This window comes from Globicephala melas, chromosome 3 (assembly GCF_963455315.2).
Source record: "Globicephala melas chromosome 3, mGloMel1.2, whole genome shotgun sequence".
Taxonomy (NCBI): domain Eukaryota; kingdom Metazoa; phylum Chordata; class Mammalia; order Artiodactyla; family Delphinidae; genus Globicephala; species Globicephala melas.
This window is the reverse complement of record NC_083316.1, coordinates 42,850,377-42,877,240: the sequence shown is the minus strand read 5'-3', so window position 1 is coordinate 42,877,240 and position 26,864 is coordinate 42,850,377. Positions and strand designations below refer to the sequence as shown.

At 42.4% G+C, this 26,864-nt stretch overlaps 1 protein-coding gene across 1 annotated transcript in view; it reads right to left on the bottom strand.

The window, feature by feature from the left end:
* Positions 1–771: 771 nt before the first annotated feature.
* Positions 772–26,864, bottom strand: part of IL31RA (interleukin 31 receptor A) — a 43,161-nt gene continuing 17,068 nt past the window's right edge. Inside the window, 10 exon segments of the mRNA XM_060295423.1 lie at positions 772–1,899; positions 3,214–3,295; positions 4,475–4,568; positions 10,401–10,541; positions 12,536–12,609; positions 12,611–12,680; positions 13,628–13,729; positions 14,723–14,905; positions 19,822–19,912; positions 25,309–25,379. Coding sequence (XP_060151406.1) covers positions 1,450–1,899; positions 3,214–3,295; positions 4,475–4,568; positions 10,401–10,541; positions 12,536–12,609; positions 12,611–12,680; positions 13,628–13,729; positions 14,723–14,905; positions 19,822–19,876 — 1,251 coding nt within the window. The 5' untranslated portion in view covers positions 19,877–19,912; positions 25,309–25,379 and the 3' untranslated portion in view covers positions 772–1,449.

The window sequence follows — 26,864 nt, the reverse complement described above, 5'->3', positions numbered from 1 at the left end:
TTGGTATCTTTCTATTCCCAGGCTTGGGTGCAAGATCGAGGGGCAGCGAGGGCCTCCAGGAACTGTCTGCAAGGCTGGGCAGTGGTCTGGACAGTGGTGTGGACCTGCCGGCCCAGCGAGAGTCCGTTCCCCAGCACGCTGCCAAGGCCCTCCCTCGTTCCTCCATCCCCAGCCATGCAGTGGACCAAGGGCAAGAGCCCTGGGCGGGGGTTTTGCTACAGACACTTGAGATTTAATGAGGGTAATGAGGCATTTCAGGCACACCATCAGGAGGGCCACACCACCTCCCACCCCTATGTTGAGAGAGAGACTTAATCTCTAAAGTGGTGTCAGCGCTACCTCAGAGGTGTAGCCTGGAGCCAGGGAGGTCAAGGTGGAGGGAGAGAGCCTCGCCTCCTGGCACACCACCCAAGTGCCAACTAAGCAACTGTTCTTTGGCAACAGGGAAAGTCTCTCTTGGAGCTGCGAGGAGTGGTCCCAGCAAAGACTGTGCCCATGGCCCAATTCCTCAGGAAGGCCAGATATGTCCCCCTCTGGTGTCCACTGCCCCTCCAAGTCAATCCGTCAGAGGCCTTAGCGAGAGCTTGTTATCTGAACAAAAGAAAATAAACTGCTTTTCCTCTGCAAAGTGCTCAGGCTGATCACCATCTCTTTTTTTTTTTTTGCGGTATGCAGGCCTCTCACTGCTGTGGCCTCTCCTGTTGTGGAGCACTGGCTCCGGAATGAAGAAGTAATTTTTTTTTTTTTTTTTTTTTTGTGGTACGCGGGCCTCTCACTGTTGTGGCCTCTCCCGTTGCGGAGCACAGGCTCCGGACGCGCAGGTTCAGCGGCCATGGCTCACGGACCCAGCCGCTCCGCGGCATGTGGGATCTCCCTGGACCGGGGCACGAACCCGTGTCCCCTGCATCGGCAGGCGGACTCTCAACCACTGTGCCACCAGGGAAGCCCTTAAATCTTTAGTTTTAATTAATTAATTTATTTATTTATGTTTGGCTGCGTTGGGTCTTCATTGCTGTGCACGGGCGGAGAGCGGGGGCTACTCTTCGTTGCAGTGCGCAGGCTTCTCATTGCGGTGGCTTCTCTTGTTGCAGAGCACGGGCTCTAGGCATGTGGACTTCAGTAGTTGTGGCACGTGGGCTCAGTAGTTGTGGCGCACAGACTTAGTTACTCCACGGCATGTGGGATCCTCCCAGACCAGGGCTCGAACCCGTGTCCTCTGCATTGGCAGGCGGATTCCTAACCACTGCACCACCAGGGAAGTCCACCATCCTTTCTTCTCAAGCAAGCTACACGTCTGGGCCAACCAAGCTCAACGAGTCACTCGGGGGTGTGCGAAACTTTCTCTAACACAAGCGGGATGGGGAGATGCCAAGGAAGCTCTTGTAGCCATGTCTTCTCTCTGTGAGTCATGCACACTGAGACGTAGGGGGATTCAAGCCGTGGCGGCATTTAGACTTCTCTTTGGGTTTGGTCTAGAAGTTTTTCAGACATGAGAAATTCTCTGGTTGTCACTGAATTTTTCAAGTATGGGTTTGGTGCTCCTTCCCCACAGAGATGGTCTGGCCCTAAACCTTGGGTAGGAGGGAGAGGATGCTCTTTGGCTTCTGAGCAGATCCCCTCTGGTGTTCCAGAACATAGGTGTTGCGATTCTCTCGGTGGAATCTCGACTGAAACTGCGGGACAATAAGTCCCATATGGGGAGGTCATGTACTCATTCTTTTCCCCTCCCAAGATATTTTCCTGACCCTTTTCAGGTTCCTCTGTGGAAACCACTTCCAGAAAATTCTCAAAATTTACCACCAACCTGTCAATAAGGTCACTGGGGGCAGAACATGGTTTTAGAATCCCATCTTCTTCTGTGTTCACAGAGTCATCAAACTCCTTCAGATTTAGCTTATCCTGGAAAAGAGAAAGGGACACCCCAGTGGTCATTTGGGGGCCACATATGATGTAGCCAAAAGCTATTAGGCTTGGGACACCCAAAGCCCCACCTCTGGACCAGCCCCCCTCTTAGAGGCCAGAAGTGGTGCCCTTCCATGGGAGGTTAGCAAGAGTGGTCCATTTCCTGAGAAGAATGCAGTGTATTCAAACAATTTCTTCTTCTAGAGAGCTCAAGGCTATTTTCCACATAATCATATGCTCATAAAATCCCAGTGAAGATGGAAGCATCAAAATTAGAATTATCACAAAGACAAATAACTTGTCCAACATCACCAGAAAATCAAAGGTGGCCTCCTGGTGGGTGTGGTGTCCGACATCTTTGTAGCCCCAGAGCCTAGCTCACTGCCTGGCGTATAGTGAGTGATTAATAAGTGACTGCTACAGAGGCCAGACCTACAGATGATTCAAAAAACATTTTAGACATCAGACAAGACTGCCTATGAATTAGTTCACTCTCTTAATAATTTTTGGTAAGCAGGAAATGAAATAAGGTAACACATGAATGATAGAGAAGAAAATAGAAACAACCAAAATTTAATTAAATAAATAATAAAAATAATTTTCACGTCCGTGTTAAAAAAAGACTTCTGAGTTGAAACAGGGGCTAATATTAAAAATTCCGTATCAAGGAATACTGGAAACAGTCTTTCAATAACAAGGATTTAAAGGTTATATTTGATTGGGCTTCTTTCTACTTAACTGAGAAATTAAACCTTAACATTTCAGAACAGTTTTCAATTTAAAAATGTATGAAAATGGGAGGTTTCTATTACGGATAACTCCCTAGGAAACCCCATTGCCAATGTCTCCAATCTGAGAAAAACAATCTGATGCAGCCTGCCCCAGCCTCTGGACAGAAGTGCACATTAGCGGCCCCTCAGGTCCCCAGGTGGTCTCTAGATTAACTTGCTCTTGGCTGCTTTTTAAATGGTCTCCAATCTTATAGCTGGGTTCTCCTGCTTTCTAATTAGACAGTCAGGTCCTTAAGGGTAGGGCCAGTGTCTCTTCCGTGGCACCCTGTATAGGACCAGTTTTATGCCCAGTAAACACTGCATCCTATGAGCCTGGTAAAGCCCTTTCCTCTTGTCCAAAGAATGAAGTCAAAGTCATTCCAGGAAGGCTGATTCCACCTGTGCTGCCAGCCATTCCCTGGGACTTTTAAACCTCGAGTTCTCTTTATGTGAACCCTATGCAAACCTCAGTCCATCACCCTGTCCACCTCCCACAACCAGCCTGCTCAACTATCGCCTTAACAAAAACAGGAGTGTTTACCTTTAAATCATCTCCACGCCACGTGGCTATACTGCTTTCAGCAGGGTTGGGGACACTGGGCCAACATAGGTGCTTTCATTTGCTAATAAGAGATAAGATTTTAAAATAGGAAGTGAGTCCAAGAAGAATTTTACTTCTACTGCATGGCCAAGCCAAAGAGCAGGGCTTCGATGCAGGGAATCGTATGGCTCCCTATTGAATAAGGGCAAGCTCACAGCCTCCTGACAGAAACTGGGAAAGCAAAGTACTTTGGGGAGTGAAATTGCAAGTCAACTATGGGACATGATGGGAGGAGACCTTTCCCCAGGCAAAGCTTTTCTTACTCTTCCCTGCTCTCCCACCCTGCATCTCCACCCCCTGGTCCTGATGCTGAAAATCACACCATCACAGAGCCATTTCCTTGAGATTTATTCCCCAGGAAAGGTAACACTCTAAGCCTTACAAGACACCCACACTTCAGAGCAGTGATTCTCAAAGTGTGGTCCCAACCAGCAGCATCAGTACCACCTGGGAGCTTGTCGGACGTGCAAAATGTACGAGAACGTGTGCTGATGACTTGCTTACAACCCAAAGCTGACTCAGGTTGACATTAGCTTGGCCATAACTAAGCACAGCTGCTTGGCAGAGAAGGCCCACGACTGTGTAACTCTGGAGAGAGCGGTCTAATGGGGAGAGAGCCCTTGACCCTCAGGGTAGAATGAGGCTCTCTGGAGAGAGAAAGCACAAGACCCTGAAGACAAGCTTCCTTCCCTACAGTGGCCAGAGCAGGCAGGACAAATGGCCCTCAGCGAGCCCTCCGACACTGCGCCACAAGCAAGGACCTGCCTGTGCTGGGCATACGCTGGCCAGTGCTCTAACTCCATGGGCACCCTGCTCCCTGCTCTGCCTGGGAGAGAGGCTGGTGGCCTTGAGGGCCCTTGCTGCTGCCACGGGTCCCCTCTAGACACACAGAGAGAGGATCTTCTCCCCAACTCTAGTCTCAGATGCCGAACACAGAAGACAAGGCCTGTGGGGCAGCTGGCCTTTCCCCGGCTTCAAAAAGTCCTAGGCCCGGTGCACAGCGCTGTCGGGGGTACAAGTCCTCCTGTTTGGTTAGAATTCTGATGTGCCACAGTGTAAGGCATACAATAAATTCAATACATATGTACCAACTCAATAAATGAATGGACACCCCTTAACGGCAGTGTGCCCTCTTCCACCCATGGTGTCTTCCACCCCTTTCCACCCCCGATTTTGAGGGCCCACACTGTTGTCTACAAACTCACTTTTTTTGAGATCATATGCCACCGTCAGGATGATGAGAATAAGAAGGGCACCTCCAACCAGAGAAGTTATAACAAAAATCTCAAAGACACCTTTGAGAAAAGAACAAAAGTCAGTAGCAGGTTGAGCCCCTTACTTTCTTGACAAAAATCAAAGATTAATGTTTTCTTCCAGTAGCTTCAGCAACATATACCCTAAACGTTTTCTTTCAATTTAATTCAAATTCATTCAATTTCTCTTCTCCCTGAATAACACTGACAGAAATTGTGTTCCCCACGTTCATCCTCCAACTTCATTCATTTAGTAAACATTTTCTGAGCACTTACAATTTGCCAAACACTCTTCTGGGTAATAAAATAAATAGCAAGAAGCAAGAAACACAAGATCCCTACTCTCGTGGCGCTTACCTTCTGGCTCAAGAATTCAGACAATAAATAACCTAAGATTATTTCAGATAAAATGGGGTGATAGAGAGTAGGGTAAAGTGGGTAGGGGGTTAGCACCTTTAGATAGGGTGGCAAAGGAAGACTCCTTGGAGAAGTGAAATCTGAGCTAATGTGAATAATGAGAAGGAACTGCCCACATTCATGCTGGGGAAAGCATTCCAGGCAGAAGGAAAAGCATAAATGAGAACATGAACGGGAAGTGGTGGGAGGTGAGGTCAGGAAGGGACAGATGAGGAAGGGTCCTGAAAGCAATGGGAAGCAGTTTGGATTGAATTCAAAATACAACAGAAGCCACTGGTGGGTTTTAGGCAGGGGGTCTAGGATTTTAAACTCTGGCTGCTGTGTGGAAAACAGATGGTAGAGGATCAAAGAAGCAGGGAGCTCTATAAGAACCAAGAGTAACAGACCCATCACGAGTAATGAAATTGAAACTGTGATTAAAAATCTTCCAACAGGGGCCTCCCTGGTGTAGCAGTGGTTGAGAGTCTGCCTGCCGATGCAGGGGACACGGGTTCGTGCCCCGGTCCGGGAAGATCCCACATGTCGCGGAGCAGCTGGGCCCGTGAGCCATGGCCGCTGAGCCTGCGCGTCCGGAGCCTGTGCTCTGCAATGGGAGAGGCCACAGCAGTGAGAGGCCCGCGTACCACCAAAAAAAAAAAAAAAAAACTCTTCCAACAAACAAAAGTCCAGGACCAGATGGCTTCACAGGTGAAATCTATCAAACATTTAGAGAAGAGCTAACACCTATTCTTCTCAAACTCTTCCAAAAAACTGCAGAGGGAGGAACACTCCCAAAATCATTCTGCGAGGCCACCATCACCCTGATACCAAAACCAGACAAAGATGTCACAAAGAAAGAAAACTATAGGCCAATATCACTGATGAATATAGATGCAAAAATCCTCAACAAAATACTAGCAAACAGAATCCAATAGCACATTAAAAGGATCATACACCATGATCAAGTGGGATTTATCCCAGGAATGCAAGGATTCTTCAATATAGGCAAATCAATCAATGTGATACACCATATTAACAGATTAAGGAATAAAACCCATATGATCACCTCAATAGATGCAGAAAAAGCTTTTGACAAAATTCAGCACCCATTTTTGATAAAAACTCTCCATAAAATGGGCATAGAGGGAACCTACCTCAACATAACAAAGGCCATATGTGACAAACCCACAGCAAACATCATTCTCAATGGTGAAAAACTGAAAGCATTTCCTCTAAGATCAGGAACAAGACAAGGGTGTCCACACTTGCCCCTCCTATTCAACACAGTTTTGGAAGTCCTAGCCATGGCAATCAGAGAAGAAAAAGAAATAAAAGGAATATAAATTGGAAAAGAAGAAGTAAAACTGTCACTGTTTGCAAATGACATGATACTATACATAGAAAATCCTAAAGATGCCACCAGAAAATTACTAGAACTAATCAATGAATTTGGTAAGGTGGCAGGATACAAATTAATGCACAGAAATCTCTTGCATTCCTATACACTAACAATGAAAAATCAGAAAGAGAACTTAAGGAAACAATCCCTTTCACCATCACAACAAAAAGAATAAAATACCTAGGAATAAAACTACCTAAGGAGGCAAAAGATCTGTACTCAGAAAACTATAAAGCACTGATGAAAGAAATCAAAGATGACATAAACAGATGGAAAAATATACCATGTTCTTAGATTGGAAGAATCAATATTGTGAAACTGACTCTACTACCCAAAGCAATCTACAGATTCAATGCAATCCCTATTAAATTACCAATGGCATTCTTCACAGAATTAGAAAAAAAATTTTCACAATTTGTATGGAAACACAAAAGACCCTGAATAGCAAAGCAATCTTGAAAAAGAAATGGAGCTGGAGGAATCAGGCTCCCTGACTAATCTACACTACAAGGCTACAGTAATCAAGACAGTATGGTACTGGCACAAAAACAAAATATAGGTCAATGGTACAGGATAGAAAGCCCAGCAATAAACCCACACACATATGGTCACCTAATTTATGACACAGGAGGCAAGAACATACAATGGAGAAAGGACAGCCTCTTCAATAAGTGGTGCTGGGAAAACTGGACAGCTACATGTAAAAGAATGAAATTAGAACATTCCCTAACAGCATACACAAAAATAAACTCAAAATGGATTAGAGACCTAAATGTAAGACCAGATACTATAAAACTCTTAGACAAAAACATAGGCAGAACACTCTTTGATATAAACCACAGCAAGATTTTTTTTGACCCACCTCCTAGAGTAATGAAAATAAAAACAAAAATAAACAAATGGGACGTAATTAAACTTAAAACCATAAATAAGATGAAAAGACAGAACCTTCAGAATGGGAGAAAATATGTGCAAATGAAGCAACAGACAAAGGATTCATCTCCAAAATATATAAACAGCTCATGGAGCTCAATATCAAAAAAACAAACAACCCAATTAAAAAATGGGTGGAAGACCTAAATAGATATTTCACCAAAGAAGACATACAGATGGCCAAGAGGCACATGAAAAGCTGCTCAACATCACTAATTATTAGAGAAATGCAAATCAAAACTGCAATGAGGTGTCACCTCACACTGGTCAGAATGACCATCATCAAAAAATCTACAAACAGTAAATGCTGGAGAGGGTGTGGAGAAAAGGGAACCCTCTTGCACTGTTGGTGGGAACATAAATTGATACAACTACTGTGGAAAACAGTATGGAGGTTCCTTAAAAAACTAAAAATAGAACTAGTATATGACCCAGCAAACCCACTACTGGGAATATACCCTGAGGAAACCATAATGCCAAAGGACACATGTACCTCAATGTTCATTGCAGCTCTATTTACAATAGCCAGAACATGGAAACAACCTAAATGTCCAACAACAGATGAAAGGATAAAGATGTGGTACATATATACAATGGAATATCACTCAGCCATAAAAAGGTATGAGGGTTTTTGTTGTTGTTGTTTACATGATAATATTTATCTTTTATTAGATATATTACATATTCCCCCAAATATATAAAATCTTCCAAGAGAAAATATCAAAACCTATTGATTTCAAGGCAAGCAACATAATCAAAACAAAAGCAAAGAATTTCTTCCAGACAAAGGAATGTGAAAACATTTCAGCACAAATACAACAAAGACATGGGAAGGTAATTACAATGTTTTACATTTTACAGCATGTTGTTTTAATCAGTATTTGTAGAAAACAAGGATGCTGAGTTCTCAAACACTGTAGTTACAACCGCAAATTAAATTTTCAGAAAAAAAAATAAGAGAAAGTAATGAACTACTGAACATCTGCAATAATAAACGTAATAAAACATAAGCAAACAAATATGCCACTGAGATCACAACCGAAGTGTGTGATTTTTAGTGTGTGCTGGGGACACTAAATTATTTAATCAGTTCTTGACCACAACCCAAAGCAAAAGCATCCTCTCTTCATTTCCCTGATGATTTATTCTAAAAATAAAAAGCAGAAACTTGCTGGTAAAAGAGACTTTCTGCTTTACCTGTGAGCAGCCGGTGGCAACACACACTGAATAAGACCCCAACCAAACATGGGACAGATCCATCTCAAACAACCGGGAGTGGCAAAACCACTATTATTGCAACAAGATTTTTTAATTTCAATTGATCAGAAATTCCAGAACAATTAAGCACACCCGCTTAAACCACAGAACACAGTGAACTCCTATAGGAAGGTTTTATTGGGTATTTGTAGTGAGGTGGATGGACCTAGAGTCTGTCATACAAAGTGAAGTAAGCCAGAAAGAGAAAAACAAATATCGCATATTAATGCATAGATGTGAAATCTAGAAAAATGGTACAGATGAACCTATTTGCAGGGCAGGAATAGAGATGCAGATGTAGAGAATGGACATATGGACACAGGGCGGGAAGGGGAGGGTGGGACTAACTGGGAGATTAGGACTGACATATATACACTACCATGTGTAAAACAGATAGCTAGCAGGAACATGCACAGGAAGCTCAGCTCGGTGCTCTGTGACGACCTAGATGGGTGGGATTGGAGGGGTGGGGTTGGAGGGAGGTCCAAGAGGGAGGGGAAATAGGTATATATATAGTTGGTTCACTTCATTGTACAGCAGAAACTAACACAACATTGTAAAGCAATTATACTCCAATAAAAAAATGAAAAGCAAACAAACAAAAGAACCAAGGGTAAGAAACTTCTAGTCTCCAAGGCAGGCTCTTGCCTTCAATCTGACCCGTAGAGAAAATTCCATCAGATAATGCAATTTGTGCCTAGTGTTGTGAAAATATAACATGATTTTAAAAGACTTTAAAGAGCAATATCAAAAAGAACTCCCAAAAGACAATGTTAGTCAATAAAAACAGAACATGTTTTCTGTGTAAAAACACATGTTTTACTCACATTTTCCAGAACCATAAGCTATTTTTATTCTTTTGGATGTGTGATGATGAACAGGAGAATTTCAAGAATACTTAGACTATTTATAGCTTTTATTGAAAATTTTGCAATGTTCCTTCACTTTTAAGCTTCATTTTTTTTTAAAGTGTTAGTATATCCTTAAAATCAAACCTCTGTCATTCAAAGACAGAGATTTCTGTTTCTCCCATTCTATTTCTCTGTTTTCTCCCATTCTCCTCCCTTCTTTCTTCTTCATCTCCCTCTTCAGCCTGTCTTCTTTCCCTCTTGAATATTCCCCATAACCATCGTATGAATCACATTATATTTTACATTATTGTTGCATTTATTAAATTTTTCTTGCTCCCATTTTTTGTTTTATTTTTTTTTTTTTTGGCGGTACATGGGCCTCTCACTGTTGTGGCCTCTCCCGTTGCGGAGCACAGGTTCTGGACGCGCAGGCTCAGCGGCCATGGCTCACGGGCCCAGCCGCTCCACGGCATGTGGGATCTTCCCAGACCGGGGCACGAACCCGTGTCCCCTGCATCGGCAGGCGGACTCTCAACCACTGCGCCACCAGGGAAGCCCTCTTGCTCTCATTTTTTAATATAAAAGCTGATTAGTAGAACATATTATACACTTTTTTACTCAAAAAACTCCACAAACAATGAGGTTGAGTGGGCCAATGGTGCTTGATCAACCAAGGCTTTCCCTTGTTTGACACACAGGGACTGGTGACTATGAACTTGGGGATAGCCTTGAGGTGGGAGCTGGTTTGGAGTGACAGTGAAGTTGGCATTCACTTGAACCCTCCTCCCTAAGAAGATTCGGGGCTACCCAGGAAGAAGCAAAATGACCCATCTTTCCAAATTCAGCTCTCAATTTTCCTGCTCTCCCTCCTCCCTCCTCACCCATATGCTTTCCAGGAAGGCCAATGAGTCAGAGACCAAATGGTTCTTCTCACTTCTCCCTTTCACTTGCCCTCCCCCTGCCTTTGGGAAACATCATCTGTGACTAGCCTAAAGGAAATGCCAAGGAGACATTCCCAGGGACTGAAGGAGTACTCACTAATTGACAATGTCTTGAAGTTTATCCTGGTGCCACTAGTTCCCCCAGCACTGGTGATGGCCATGACCTGAACAGTGTAAGAGGTCTTTCGTGTCAGGGACTCCAGGCTATACTGCAAGATGCTGGAGTTGACTGTCTTGGCTAAAGGAAAAATATAAAAGTCAAACACCACAGCCAAACCCAAGTGAAAACTGTGCTTTAGTGGCACTGATATAAAAGCATTGGAACCTGGGCTTCCAAACTTGGCCACCTCATACCCCAATCTCTCTATTCATGTTCTGATTAAAATTAGCCTATCAAGATGGATCAAAGACCTAAATATAAGAGTTAAATCTATACGACGCTTAGAAAACATAGGATAAATCTATATGTCCTTGAATTTGGCAATGATTTCTTAAATATGACACCAAACACACAAGCAGCAAAAAGATTAAACTGAACTTCATCAAAAGACACTATCAAGAGCGTGAAGAAACAACTTACAGAATGGGAAAATATTTGCAAATCATATATTTGATAAGGAATCTGTATCCAGAATATGTTAAAAAAAACCCCACAAAACTCTAACAGCTCAACACCGGAAGACAAACAACCCAATTTAAAAATGTCAGGGCTTCCCTGGTGGCGCAGTGGTTGAGAGTCCACCTGCCGATGCAGGGGACACGGGTTCGTGCCCCGGTCCGGGAGGATCCCACATGCCACGGAACAGCTGGGCCCATGAGCCATGGCCGCTGGGCCTGCGCGTCCGGAGCCTGTGCTCCGCAACGGGAGAGGCCACAGCAGTGAGAGGCCCGCATACCGCAAAAAAAATAAAAATAAAAAAAATGGCAAAGAATCTGAAAAGACTTTCTCCAAAGAAGATACACAAATGGCCAAAGAGCAAGTACAAAGATGCTCTACATCATTAGTTATTAAGGAAGTACAAATCAAAACCACATTGAAATAGCACTTTACACCCACTAGGATAGCCACACTTTTTTTTAAAATGGAAAATATCAAGTGTTGGTAAGGATATGGAGAAATTAGAATTCTCATATATATTGCTGGTAGAAATGTAAATTGGTGTAGCTGCTATGAAAAGAGTTTGGTGGTTCCTAAATAAGTTAAACTAGAATTACCATATGACCCAGCAATTCTACTCCTAGTAATACACCCCAAAGAATAAAAAGCAGAGATTCAAACAGATAGTTGTACACCAATGTTCATAGCAGCATTAATCACACTGGCTAAAAGATGAAAACAACCCAAATGTCCCATCAACTGATGAATGGATAAACAAAATGTTTATCCATATAATAGAAAATTATTTAGCCATGAAAAGGAATGCGGTGCTAATACATGCTATGACATGGATGAACTTTGAACACATTATGCTAAGTGAAAGAAGCCAGGCAAAAAAAGGCCCCATATTGTATGATTCTGTTGATATGAAATATCCAGAATAGGTAAATCCATAGAGACAGAAAGCAATGTTGTGGTCGCCAGGGACTGTGGGACAAGGGTAAGGTAGCGACTGAATGGGTACAGGGTTTCTATCTGGGGCGGAAATAGGTAGTGGTAATGGTTGCACAACATTATGGATGTACTTAATGCCACTAAATTGTACACTTTCAAATATTTAAAGTGGTAAGTTTTGTGTTATATGTATTTTACTGTAACAACAACAACAACAAATTAGCCTAAATGGGAATCCAAGCCCAGCCCAGAACTCAGGATGTTAGGCAATATTGTAGATGCAAGAAAAAAGCAGTGGACAGTAGGAGTCATGGTAAAGGGTCCTGCACTGAAGTAAGTGCCTGTCCCCCTCCAGCCTTTAATCCAGGTTATGCCCCACTCTGGAATAGAGGTCAGGAAGCTCCCAGAAGGCCCACCTGTTCACGGCCTGATAGGCACAAATTATATCAAGCCCTCTGGTTCCTACCGGACTCTCAGGTACAGTCATTTCACTCTCACCTGACTCTAAAAAACTCAAGAGGTGGGTGCCCTTGGCCCCATTTTCAGAGAAGCTCAAAGAAGCTGAGTGATTCCTGCAAGGTGGCAGGGCACCAGCCATGGGAGTCACCCCTATAGCAGGTCTATCCATAGCATCTATCTGGGGCTCGGGGTTCTTTCAACTTGTCTATAAGCTCACTTACAGAATTCCTTTCCATCTTCAGCTTGGTAAAATATGGTACAGTTGTTGATGAAACCGTTCCTCTGACTCTTGGGACTCCTTCCATGTAATTGTGACTGTCTCCACACCAATGTTCTCCGCCTTTGTCATGGGACCTGCTGATGGACCTTTATAGGACAGGGAGATAAATAATAAACACCGAATTACACCCCAGCAGATCCTTGCCCCACAAAATCTCTGGCCAGTCCTCAGACTAATCAGTGCTGGGGGTGGGAGGTGGGGGCAGAGTAGGGAACTGATGAATCAGTTTGTTTGAGAAAATTGTTGTCTAGAATCATCCATCTTGAACAGGAAGGGAAGCAGTGTCCAAGACCAGAGAACAAGACCTCTCACTCTGACTTGGAGCCCAGCTCTTTCATTCATACCTGTAATAGCTATTATCAAACAATTAAAGAGTATGCCTCCATGGGCTACCTCTGAGTGACAGGATATATTTCCTAAGGTTGAATCTGGAAGATGTTAACTTTCAAAAAGATACAGTCTGAGTGGCTTGCCAATAAAACCCTGGCTTATCACTACACAATTAAAAATAAATAATGTTTTAGCATCTCCAAGTTACGAATAACTCTTAGGGTTCCTAACTTGGTCTTAGCTAAATGTTGTTTCTGCTTACAGCGCTATCTGCACTGAGTTTCTTTGTGACTTTGGGCAAGTTATTTCACCTCTCTGAGCCTCAATTTTCCATTTGTGAGATGAAGGGCTTGGACTTGAGGATCTCTAATGTCTACTCCAGCTTTAAAATTCAGTGAATCCAGGGACTTCCCTGGTGGTCCAGTAGTTGAGACTCCACGCTTCCAATGCAGGGGGTGCAGGTTCGATCCCTGGACGGGGAACTAAGATCCCACATGCCACACAGCGCAGCCAAAAAAAAAATTCAGTGAATCCATACCGTGACCACAACTGGGTCAAACATACATAGCTTACTATGAGCTAAGGTGCAGCATGGATGGGCACTAAAGCAACTGTGAACAAGCTACAGGCCTTCACAGCCTTGTGTAAATGTTGGACAGGCCCCAGTGTTTCCTTTCCTCAACAGAAACTTGTCCATACATACCACCTTCTTTGCCATAAGCCTGGATAGAATATGGCTCACCCACTCGGTCTTGCAACATTGGATACACAGAGATGTTACAGCACTGGAAAGGTTTTAGTTCATCTGTGGAAAAAGGGGAGGGGGGGGGAGAGAGAGAGGGAAGGTTGGGGAGGGAGGGAGATGGAGAGGAAAGGAGAGGGAGAAAGAGAGAGAGAGGGGGACAGAGAGAGTGGGAAGAGAGAGAAACAAGCATTAGGTGCAGAGCATGGCATAGAAGAAGGAAAGCTAGACTAAGACTTATGTCTTATGACTTACAGAAGATATTTTATTTTTCTATAGTTTCCACATATGGAAAATAAGGAAGTTAGGTTGGATGGTCTCTAATGTTTATTCCATTTCTAACATTTTAAAATTAATTATTAGAACTAAACCTGCACCACTCTGACAAAATGACAGAGCCACCCAGGAAAGGAGAAGTAAGAGCTCCAGTCTCTCCTCCATCACTGATTTTGTTACATGATTTGGGGGCAACTACAGAATAAACTTAACCCTTCTTTCAATAGCATATCACCCTAGAGAACTCAGGTACCATAAATTGTACCTCTTCTGTCTGCATCCCTACATAAGCATAACTCTTCATGTGGATGCTACTAAGTATTAAGAAATGGTTGGAGAGTAAAGCCTCACTTATGTGTCTTACATGGAGCAGGGGCTTTCTTGAAAAGGAGGCTATTCCCTGTATCAATCACCTGGGGAAGGGGCCTAGATCTTAAACAGGCAACCAGAACTGAAGGAGGTGCCCTGGGTAGGACAGATGGGATACAAACTCTGGTGTTATCCACGTGATCAAGATATCTGGGAAGAGCTCTCTGATGGTGGGTGTCAAGATGGTGTTTTCCACCTGGAAACACGCCAGATGCCTGGTCTGATACCTATGGCTTCCTATTCTAGTATTGCTGGGAAATGCCAAGAAGTACACTTCCTTAAGCTTGCCCTAGCTTGTCAAATTCTATTACTCACACTTACAGTTTTGAAGCCAAAGTTAAGGATTTAAAAACTGATGAAAATGAAACGGAATCCTACACAGAGGGAATTTGTGGGCTCTGCACTGGCTACCCTGCTGGATTGTCCAGTTCCTGGTCTGAAACACAGATTCCCAGGAAATGGTCGAGGACTCTGAGTCCAAATCTGGGACCCACTCAATCATCCATGTATCCACCTCCAGAGCAGAGCTTTGCCACTCCACCACCAGCTGGTCCTGAGTGAAGCAGGTCTGCATGGCCTCGATGCACTGAAATGCTGAAAGGAGAAAAGAGGACTGCTTCACAACACCCAACTCATCCTCCCAGTGCACCAACAACATTTACAACCATTCATTGCCCAAAGTGTAAAGAAGGTCAAAGTTCAGGATCCCCACTGCAGCCTTCCCCTATGATACTGTTTTTACTGCTTTTATTGTGTCCCTTTTCCTTACCCTCAATATTTGATGAACTGCCTTCTTCACATTTTGTTATCTTCCCCAATTTTACCTATTTCCAGCAAAGAATCTTACTAGAAGGTTGATGACTAAGATGACTTACAGGGTAGCTCTGGTGTCTCTGCAAGTCCAAAGGAAAGCAAGCCTGAGACAAAGAATGTATCTCTAAAGGTAGAATTTCAGGCACCTGTAATTCTGTGGCTCGGAAGCTGGAAGATGGTGACGCTAAAATCATACCAGGGTGATGGTTTCAAATTTCAGTTGTCTAGGCTGGCGCTATACAACCTGGCTACGGAGTCCTATTCTCAAGGTAGAAAGAATTGTCTGTAGCAGAAAGACACATCCATCCAAAGTACCTAGGTGTGGACCAATATGTAAATGACTACGTTTTCTGCAGGCCTAGCAAAAAACGCAGGTGGGGAAACAGTCCGCAGGGTTCCTTTAATAGAAAAGTTGAACATGTGGCTTCAAATCCCTTACCTGGGATTTAATCAAATCAGAGAGCTCCCTTATTGGCAATGTTCTGAACACACAGAAGAGAGGACTATCGGAGGTGTGGGGAAGCAGGGAAGGAGGGCATGAAGGAGTGGGGCTCAGAAGACCACAGCGTATGGCTCTTCCCTTCATCTACTCCTCACCACCTACAACACACCTGAGCCTACAAAATTGGAATCCACAGGAAGTATGTTTAAATGAACATCAAAGATGGTCCTGGGGCTTCCCTGGTGGCGCAGTGGTTGAGAGTCCGCCTGCCGATGCAGGGGACACGGGTTTGTGTCCCGGTCCGGGAAGATCCCACATGCCGCGGAGCGGCTGGGCCCGTGAGCCATGGCCACTGAGCCTGCGCGTCCGGAGCCTGTTGCTCCACAACGGGAGAGGCCACAACAGTGAGAGGCCCGCGTACCGCAAAAAAAAGAAACAAAAAACATAACACCATACACAAAAATAAACTCAAAATGGATTAAAGACCTAAATGCAAGGCCAGACACTATAAAAGTCTTAGAGGAAAACATAGGCAGAACACTCTACGACATAAATCACAGCAAGATCCTTTTTGACCCCCCTTCTAGAGAAAGGGAAATAAAAACAAAAGTAAACAAATGGGACCTAATGAAACTTAAAAGCTTTTGCACAGCAAAGAAAACCATAAACAAGACGATTCAGAATAGGAGAAAATATTTGCTAACGAAGCAACTGACAAGGATTCAACTCCAAAATATACAAGCAGCTCATGCAGCTCAATATCAAAAAAACAAAAAGCCCAATCCAAAAATGGTCAGAAGACCTAAATAGACATTTCTCCAAAGAAGAGATACAGACTGCCAACAAACACATGAAAAGCTGCTCAACATCACTAATCATTAGAGAAATGCAAATCAAAACTACAATGAGGTATCACCTCACACCCATCAGAATGGCCATCATCAAAAAATCTACAAACAATAAAAGCTGGAGAGAGTGTGGAGAAAAGGGAACCCTCTTGCACTGTTGGTGGGAATGTAAATTGATACAGCCACTATGGAGAACAGTATGGAGGTTCCTTAAGAAACTAAAAATAGAACTACCAAATGACCCAGCAATCCCACTACTGGGCATATACTCCGAGAAAACCATAATTCAAAAAGAGTCATGTACCACAATGTTCATTGCAGCTCTATTTACAATAGCCAGGACATGGAAGCAACCTAAGTGTCCATCGACAGATGAATGGATAAAGAAGATGTGGCACATATCTGAGTAATGGAATGTTACTCAGCCATAAAAAGAAATGAAACTGAGTTATTTGTAGTGAGGTGGATGGACCTAGAGTCTGTCATACAGAGTGAAGTAAGTCAGAAAGAGAAAAACAAATGTTATATGCCAATGCATATATATGGAATCTTAAAAAAAAGAAAAAAAAGGTTCTGAAGAACCTAGGGGCAGGACAGGAATAAAGACGCAGACGTAGAGAATGGACTTGAGGACACAGGGAAGGGGAAGGGTAAGCTGGGACGAAGTGAGAGTAGCACTGACATGTATACACTACCAAATGTAAAACAGATAGCTAGTGGGAAGCAGCTTCATTGCACAGGCAGATCAGCTCAGTGCTTTGTTACCACCCAGAGGGGTGATATAGGGAGGGTGGGTGGGAGATGCAAGAGGGAGGGGATATGGGGACATACATATACATATAGCTGATTCACTTTGTTATACAGCAGAAACTAACACAACAGTAATTGTAAAGCAATTATACTCCAATAAAGATGTTAAAAAAAAAAAAACAGGGGGCTTCCCTGGTGGCGCAGTGGTTGAGAGTCCGCCTGCCGATGCAGGGGACACGGGTTCGTGCCCTGGTCCGGAAAGATCCCACATACCGCGGAGCGGCTGGCCCCGTGAGCCATGGCCGCTGAGCCTGTGCGTCCGGAGCCTGTGCTCCACAACGGGAGAGGCCACAACAGTGAGAGGCCCGCGCACAGCAGAAAAAAAACAATAAAAAAAAAACAAAAACAGGAGTACTGGCAGTACTCCTCAAGACTGCCAAGGTCATGAGAAATAAGGGAAAACTAAAAAACTGTCACCGACCAGAAGTGACTAAGGAGACATGACAGTTCAATGCAGTATGCTACCCTGAATTAGATCCCAGAACAGAAAGAGAACATTAAGGAAAAACTAGTGAAACCCAAATAAAGTCTGGAATTTACTTGATAGTCGTGTGCTAGTATCAGTTTCTTAGTTTTGTCAAATACACTATGGATTATAAAATAGTAACAATGAGGGAAACTGGATGAGGGGTATATAAGAATTCTCTACACTATGTTCACAATATTTGTGTAAATTTAAAATTAAAACAGAATGTTTGTTTTTTTAACATGGACAACTGAAGTCTAGATTTGCCCCTCTCACACATCTATCCTTCTCCCCCTTCTTAAGAAAAAACATATAACCATATTTCTACATTTCTAGAAATAACTATTTCCCCTATTTTTAGAAATAAGGAGAAACAGTCATAACTTTCCTGTAAGAAAGATAAGGAGAATGTTCTTGCTTATCAGAGAATTTCCCACATGCAAAAGGAATATTTTTCAAAATTAAAAAGCTGTTCTTGATCTCCCTTCTTCCTGCTATGCTCGTTATCACTTTGGTACTGTTGTAAAGTTAGTGTTTGTTCTGAAAAATGTCTTGAAATAAAACAAGGGCAAGGCTGAGACCAAGCGAAGAATAGTCTAGAAGGGAAGTAGTGTGGAAATTGGAGTCAGTTATGTAGGAAATTATTAAGTGAAACATGGTAAGAGAAGACAAAGATCTAAGATCGAAAAAGACAAGTCGAGGGGAAAGGTGTCATGATCCTCATCACCAGAACTTTAAATTGGATTAACTGGGAGCAACTGTTGATTTCTGAGGTGGCCAAAAGAGGCTGAATGAGACAGAGAGACACAGGCCTACCTGCCTGGATTATCTACAAAGCTCTGGAGTGCCACATGTGTAACTCCAGGGAGCTGCAGGGCAGGCCAGGCCAGGACAGAGGTCTGGAAGACATTATCTCCAGATCACAACTGCCTTCTGGGTGACCCCCAATTACATGTTATGGGCTGAATTATGTCCCTCCCCTCAAAACTCACATCTCTCTGCCAGTACCTCAGAAGGTGACTACATTTGGAAATAGGGCATTTAAGGAGGTATTAATTAAAATGAGGCCATTAAAGTGGGCCCTAATTCAATCTGACTGGTGTCCTTATAAGAGGAGATTAAGATACAGAGACGGATGACCATGTGAAGAGGCAGCAAGAGGATGGTTATCCACAAGCCAAGGAGAGAGGTGTCAGAGAAAATCAACTCTGTAGGCACCCTGACCTTGGACTTCCAGTCTCCACAACTGTGAGAAAATAAACTTCTGTTGCTCAGGCCACCCAGTCTGTGGTATTTTGTTATGGCAGCCTCAGCAGACTAGTATGTATACTACATGTCTTCTCTACTTCCCCAGTGCCCAATCCCCACTTTTTTTAATCTGGTCTTAATTTTCCCCCAATTCCCACTTTTTTTAATCTGGTCTTAATTTTTTTTTACCATAATATGTGATCAAAGTAATACATCTTAGACCTGCAAGGTGTTGTATGGGTATTAGGCCCATAGTTTTGAGTTGGACCATTGTAGGTATATGGTGTTTCATTTTCCTTTCTATCCTTGAAATTTACGGCAAATGGTGTGAAAATGGTATTTTTTTATGTGTGCGTCTTATATGAAACCAATGCACTTAACACAGAAATTATCAAGGTAAGCACCAACCATTACTCTAAAACAGTGAATCTTGATCTTTTTGGGGGGGGGTGCAGTACGCAGGCCTCTCACTGCTGTGGCCTCTTCCGTTGCGGAGCACAGGTTCCAGACGGACAGGCCCAGCGGCCATGGGCCCAGCCGCTCCGCGGCACTTGGGATCTTCCCGGACCAGGGCACGAACATGCGTCCCCTGCATCGGCAGACGGACTCTCAACCACTGCGCCACCAGGGAAGCCCAAATCTTGATCTTTTGGAGGGTTGTAGCTCCCCTTGAAAATATGATCTTGCAAAATCTGCACATGCATAAATATATATAAACATGCATACAGACACCCACGCAAATTCAGGGAGCCCACAAATCCCCCAGTGTCCATCCATGTGTGCCTATATCCAGGTGTCGTCCCTTTGTTCTCAAGTTAACAATTCTTATCCAAAGAATGCAAAAAGAATCACATAATCCATAAAAGGGCACAGGCTGACCTACCTGCCAGGCCAAATTTGCAGAGTAGAGGGAGCATCCACAGTGTCCAGCCCCACATTGTCCCCAAGTTAATGCAGGGAGGCTGGGAAGAAAACTGAAAATATCATCAGTCAAGAATGAGTTTGCTTCCTATCTCTTTTCAACAACTCTATTTCCAGTGACAAACAGATTCTGGGAATTTTGAGGAAAGGTATTTTATTTTATATATTTTATATTATATTTTATTTTATTTTGTTTTATTTATTTATTTGGTTATCATCACCCAGATCCCTTCATAATTACTCCATTAACCCCAGTCAACATTTTATTTTGTCCACAAGTCATTCTACTACATAATACAGGAAGTGCACCAGCCACCAAGAATATACTCCAGAAAGAGTACAGTCCTCCAGTTTCTGCTTCAGTTCCTGAGCACTCCAGCCAAATGGGACATCTCATAATTTCCCAAAAGCACCCTGCGATTTCGCATCTCCACACTTTGTCCATGTGGCTCCTTCTGCCTAGAATGTCATTTCTTCCTTATTCCTGAAAATTAATCCATCCTTCCAGACTCAGCTCAAGGCTAACCTCTAAATGCCTTCCCTCAACTCCCAGATGGACTCGGCCAGCCAGTCCTCCCGTGTCCCACCCACCCTCCATGCCATCTGTACTGTGGCACACGGCACACAGAATGGCATTTAGTAGTTTATCTGTTGGCTTCTCTACAGATAGGGAGCTTCTGAAGAGTGGAGCTTCTCTAATGCCTCTATGAAGCCTTAGTGTTGAAGGCAGTGCCTGGTATATGGTAGACATTCACTACTGTTCGTGGAATAATTAGAATAAAAGACTATTGGCACTGGCTCCTCATCTCATCCCAGATGAGATGGTGAGATAGTCTCAGGATATAGCAAATGTAAAAGCAATACCTCCCTTTCAGGAAGAAATAAATGCTACATTTTCAGCTGACATATCATCATAGGGGGGGAAAAAGGAGAGTGCTCAACAAAATAAATCATTTTAGAAAAAATCCCATGCAGCATTTCCGGACAAAACCACAGGGATAACATTTTCTCATACACAAACCAAGTGAAATACCTAATTGAAAATGCCTAAGGCAAAATAAAGCAGAATGAGAACTTGGATCCATAATAATAAAAATACCATCATGAAACAATAAGAGACTAGTTACATAACAGCAATAGTTAATGCCCGTTATTCAAGAGCTATAGCTAATCTCTCCAAAAATAACCATTTTGATTGAAATGAGTATTAAACTTAAAGGGAAATTTTTTTAAGTTTTTCAGTGAAGAATAAATGTGTTCTTTGAAAATTAATTATAACGGTAATAGCATTTTTTTTTTGGCCACGCGGCATGTGGGACCTTAGTTCCCCAAGTAGGGATCGAGCCCTTGCCCCCTGCAATGGAAGTGCAGAGTCCTAACCACTGGACCGCCAGGGAATTCCCAGTAATAGTATTTTTAACGTCTAACTATTCACAATGTTGTCTTAATTTTCTCTAATTCTTAGCCAAAAGACATGCCTTTACAAGTTCTAAAAGCATACTGGAAAGGTAGGGAGGCCCAACCATGTAGGCTGACATTCTCAGTAATTGAATAAATAATTACAGGTGCTAAAGCTCAAACTGTTATTCCAATACAGGATTTTGCATTTAAAAATCTTATCAATATTAAATATTGAATATTTTATGTATATAAAATATTTTAATTAATTGTAGCTATTGCTTGCTTCCTTTATAGTGAGAACACTCACCTATTATTTGTGAATTTTTTTTAGGCCTTAAGAAAAAGCAACAGGGTTTCCTTGGTGACTCAGTGGTTAGGAATCCACCTGCCAATGCAGGGGACACGGGTCCGAGCCCTGGTCCGGGAAGATCCCATGTGCCACAGAGCAACTAAGCCCATGCGCCACAACTACTGAGCCTGCGCTCTAGAGCCTGCGAGCCAAAACTATTGAGCCTACACACCACAACTCCTGAAGCCCATGTGCCACAACTACTGAACCCCACGCACCTAGAGCCCATGCTCCGCAACAAGAGAAGCCACCGCAATGAGAAGCCCGCGCACCACAAGGAAGAGTAGCCCCTGCTCACCGCAACTAGAGAAAGCCCACACGCAGCAACAAAGACCCAACGCAGCCAAAAATAAATAAATAAATAAATTTAAAGGAAAAAAAAAAAAGAAAAAGCAACAGTACTGTTATACCCAGAGACAAAGCTGGAAAAATTGCAGAAGAAAAAAGGCTTGAGGACCAGTGATCTACTTGCAGAGACAGAAGCATGGACAGTAATAGAAAATATCACCTGGTAAGTGTTGTAATTACAATAGTACAAGGAGAGCACAGAGTGTCCATGGAGAGGAAAGAGCTGACGACTGGGGAAAGCCAACAAGCGTTGCTAGGATGATGATAATGCCTGTTTGTCCTCCAGTGCCTTTTCCACTTCCCCTCACACAGCAGAGAACCACCACATGTGACTGCTTGTTGGTAGTAAGTGCGAACAAATGTGAGGTGCCTCCCAGGAACTCAGAAATAAGTTCAATTGAGAGTTCAACCAGCAAAATCTGTGCACAAAGGCTATCCTAGTTAACTGTGGGAGTAAATCAAGAATGTACTGGTAAAAGGGTAATTGAAGAACTTGAATTCTCTCCAAACTCCATCCAAGGAAGCCTGGGTATAAACTCAAGAGAGTTGGATCTGGAAAATCAACATTGCCATTTAGCTGCATGAATCTATTCAACTAATTGTATCCTAAATGGAAGGAGATTTTGGGAACAGAAAAGAGAGGTCACCACAGAATGTAAAACATTGATGGTTAAAGAAGACAAAGTTGGCAGTGTTCATCCAGTACGATCCGTGGGAGGAAATGATGAAGTTTTCTGTTGCTGGAGCAATATACAGTTGACCTTGAAAAATGTGGGCTTTAGGGGTGCTGGCTCTCCACACAGTCAGAAATCCACTCACATAACTTCCGTCCATATATGTGGTTCCTCCCCATCCAAGGTTCCGCATTCGTGGATTCAACCAACCACGAATAGTGTAGTACTATAGTATTTACCATTGAAAAAAAGTCCACATGTAAGTGGACCCACACATTTCAAATCCATGCTGTTCAAGCGTCAGCTATACTCTATAAGAGGGCAACTTTATAGACCTCAGACTTCACCACGGCCTTGATGAAATATACCTCAAAACCCAAAATCTCCATGATTGCTCCGATTCTATGAAGCCCTTTCTGGTTACTAATTTAGAAGAAGAGGAGACCCTGAAAAAGGGATATAAGCCTTCTTCTAGTCATTAGAAAAGACTATCCCGCCTTTGTTTAAATATATCAGTATCATGAAGTCTTACATGAGGTGAATCAACCCTCCCAAATCTGAGCAATTCTGGGTGCAGCGAGACTACGGGCTGTAGAAAATTCACAAAGATTATCCTGTGCTCTTAAGGAGACCCATCAAACCATTTCCTTCATTGCTTGGGTTATCAGCCCTAAACTTTTAAAATGCAACAGCTGTGAATAACTGGTCTTCACTAAGAGGGCACTTCCTAGAAATATACAGTTTCTCATTAGTGGTGCCTCATTTGAATACAGCATTTAAAGGAGTCCTGGAATTCTCAAACAACGCTATGAATATTCCATGCTGAATCAAAGGACTCTTAGAATATAAAGTGATGCCACTTAAGTAATTTGTGGTGTCTTATCTTCAAAGTGGAGCTACTGTTTGGAGTAGAATGACTGGAAATAAATCCAAGTAATTACTGCTGACTATAGCAGTGGCTGGAGACAAGGTAGGAGGGAGAAAACAAAGGAAGAGACACTGCCCCTGCCAGTTGATGTTAAATTATCCCTGCCTCTCAACATCCTGTCTCATATGACCGAAGCAAAAGCAATGGAATGGCTGTTCCACTCTCTAGCAGGCTCCCATTACACACACAAACACTCCCCCTACCTCGGCTGTCCTTTGGCAATTCAGTTCCCGCTCAAGGCTGTGTCCTGGATGCTGTTTTATCTGATTTCACTTGTATAAAAATGTATCACTATGTGATTTTTCCCAGGGCTGACCTTACTTTCACTCATTCATTCATTCATTCATTCATACATTCACTCAATTAATGTATGTTGATACTCATACTGTGCCACAAACTATGCAGAGCGTGGGATTGGTCTTTAAAGGATGAGCAAAGGAGTAGTAAATTCTAGGGAGAGCAATACACTTTTACGTTGAATCATACAAAACTGCTATTTTCATAAGTCTAAAACAGTCAAATATTGGCAATTTCAGCCTAATAAATAATACTATCCTTTCTTTTTGGATTATGTACCTTGCCCAAAATGAGATTAAGAGCTATCAACATGGTGACGATAGTTGGCAATACTGTATCGTATATTTGAAAGTTGCTACAACAGATTTTTTTTTTGATGTGGACCATTTTTAAAGTCTTTATTGAATTTGTTACAATATTGCTTCTGTTTTATGTTTTGGTTTTGGCCGTGAGGCATGTGGGATCTTAGCTCCCCGACCAGGGATCGAACCCACACCCCCCACCTTAGAAGGTGAAGTCTTAACCACTGGACTGCCAGGGAGGTCCCATGACAGTAGATCTTAAAAGTTCTCATTACAAGAAAAAAATTCTGTAACTATGTATAGTGATGGATGTTAACTAGACTTATTGTGGTGATCATTTCACAATACATACAGATATCAAATCATTATGTTGTACATCTGAAACTAATATAATAAGTCAATTATACCTCAACTATTTTTTAAAAGAACTGTCAGATAACTACATTCAATTTCAAAGTCTATAAACCCATTTGAGGTTCAGGGTGCTTTCATACAATGAACATTTTGAGACAGCCAACAGCAAGATTGGCAAAAACACAACCATGACGATAGTGAGAGTCTACAAAGTGCTGATTACATTACAAATTACATCTGTCCCTCTTAAAATCTCTGCAGAGTTGGTATTATTACCTCCACTTTACAGATATGGAAGTTGAAGCTCAGCAATATTATGTAATCAGTCCAAAAATCTTATAGTTTGTAAATGGCTTGGCTGGATTTGAACCTATGATTGTCTTATTCCAAAGCCTAGACTCTTTCCACCAAAATTAAGCAGTAAATATTAGTGATTTACTCTCCCTCAGTCCTCCTGCCACAAAACACCAATACACACAAGGATGTTCCTCTGAACCTCCTAGGTCTAATTTTCTATAGCCTAGAGTTTCCAGAAAGTTAAATCCATTATGTTCATATATTTTCCGCAGCCCCTGACCACTGTCCTCCATGATTTCCCACTCCAGTCCCAGCATTTTAAAATATTTACTGCCAAAAGATTAGATTCCCTGTAACCATCAACAACCAGTCTAAGGAGCAATTCTAAGGTTAATTCTGACCCATAATTTTAGTGAAGAAAGCAGAAAAACACCCTTACATAATAGAAGAAGAGACCTAATCTGCAAGTGTTTGGGTTATCAAACTCTGCAGCACTCACCTCCCTGTATCTGATGGTGTCCCACAGATGTCCAGCTGGTTCAAAGGATCTGAATCAAACGTCTCTGTCCCCTACAGCACAAGTGAGAACAGGGAGGGTGGTCTGTAATTTATCCACATAGAGCTATGTGAATATTTCCTCTCTGGTTGTCCAGGGGCTTTTCTTTTGCTTTTAAGCCCAGCCCAAGCCAGGGTGGCACTTAACCCACTTATGCTGGGAGGCAGAGTGCATTATTGTAACTTAAAAAAAATCACTTCTGTGAGACCACTCAACTTTACAGGAAAAGTGACACCTGAACGTGCCATAAAAAAACTAAAAGGAATGACTAAATTTAAAATTTTCTATTCAGGGGAAGTCCTTACAAATGTGGTAATGGGTGAAATGCTAAGAGTACGTTTAGCTTGAAAGAGGACTATATCATCATGCAATCATCTTTAAACAAAGGAGGAGATGAAGGAGAGAAAATAACGGTAGCTAACTTGGAAAAAGTTTTATAATTCCTAAGTATGTATTAAGCATACTAAACTGAGAGGCCAGAGCCCAGCTTAACTACTAACTTAGTAGCTTATTATGATAATTAAAAATATATGGAGTTCTTACTATGTGTCAGGCACTGTACTAAGAACTTGAAATTAATTATCTCAATCCTCACAACAATTCTATGATATCGGTGGTATTTTTATTCCCATTTTACAGATGAGGAAACTGAGGCCAAACAATTAAGAAATGTACAAAGCGAGTAGTAGAGCCAGGAATTGAACCAAGACAGCCTGATTCTCAGTTTCCTATAAATCAAAGGGTTAAATCTGATGATTTCTGGGGTCACTTTGGGCATTATAATTGTACAACCTTTTGTAACTGACTGACAAAATCATAAAGAAATCTTTTTCTAGGGAAGAGATTATGATGCAAAAGGAAAGAAACCCAACCTAAGCTTTAAAACAAGGCATGCTCTCCACCGTCATATGTCTTATTTTAAACCTATTTCCCATCTTCCTTAGGCAATGTTCTACTAAGTAGGAAAGGTTAGCAGAAATAAGGAGGGGAAAGAGAGGTGGTCTTTTACCTAGTAAACTATAAGTATGAGATACTAAACATCCATTATAATGTACTAACTAGGATAGCTAAATTTTTGCATAAAAATAGCACTTCTTAATTTATTCAACCAATACTTAGTAAACCTATTATATGTATAACACCTGACTAATGGTGTCTGTGTATGAAATAAAGTTCTGTTTACCACATGGTTGACTGAATATATGTATTTATCTCTGTTCTATCAGGTAACTCCACAAAAATTATGGTAAAGGTAGGGGAAAGCTACAGAGCCACAAAACAAAACAAATGGGAGGAGAGACAACAAGTCACGGCGATAAGCGAGGTCAACAAACTTTTGGAGTATGAGAAGTGAATCAAGTGGCAACTGAATTGGGAAAGATGAGAAAGCTGAAACCTAAAAACACTAAAAGGGAGGCCACCAAGATGACCTGTGCTGTAAATTTCATAACGGTCAATTGAGACACCAGATGGGTACAATCGACCCTCATTATCCATGG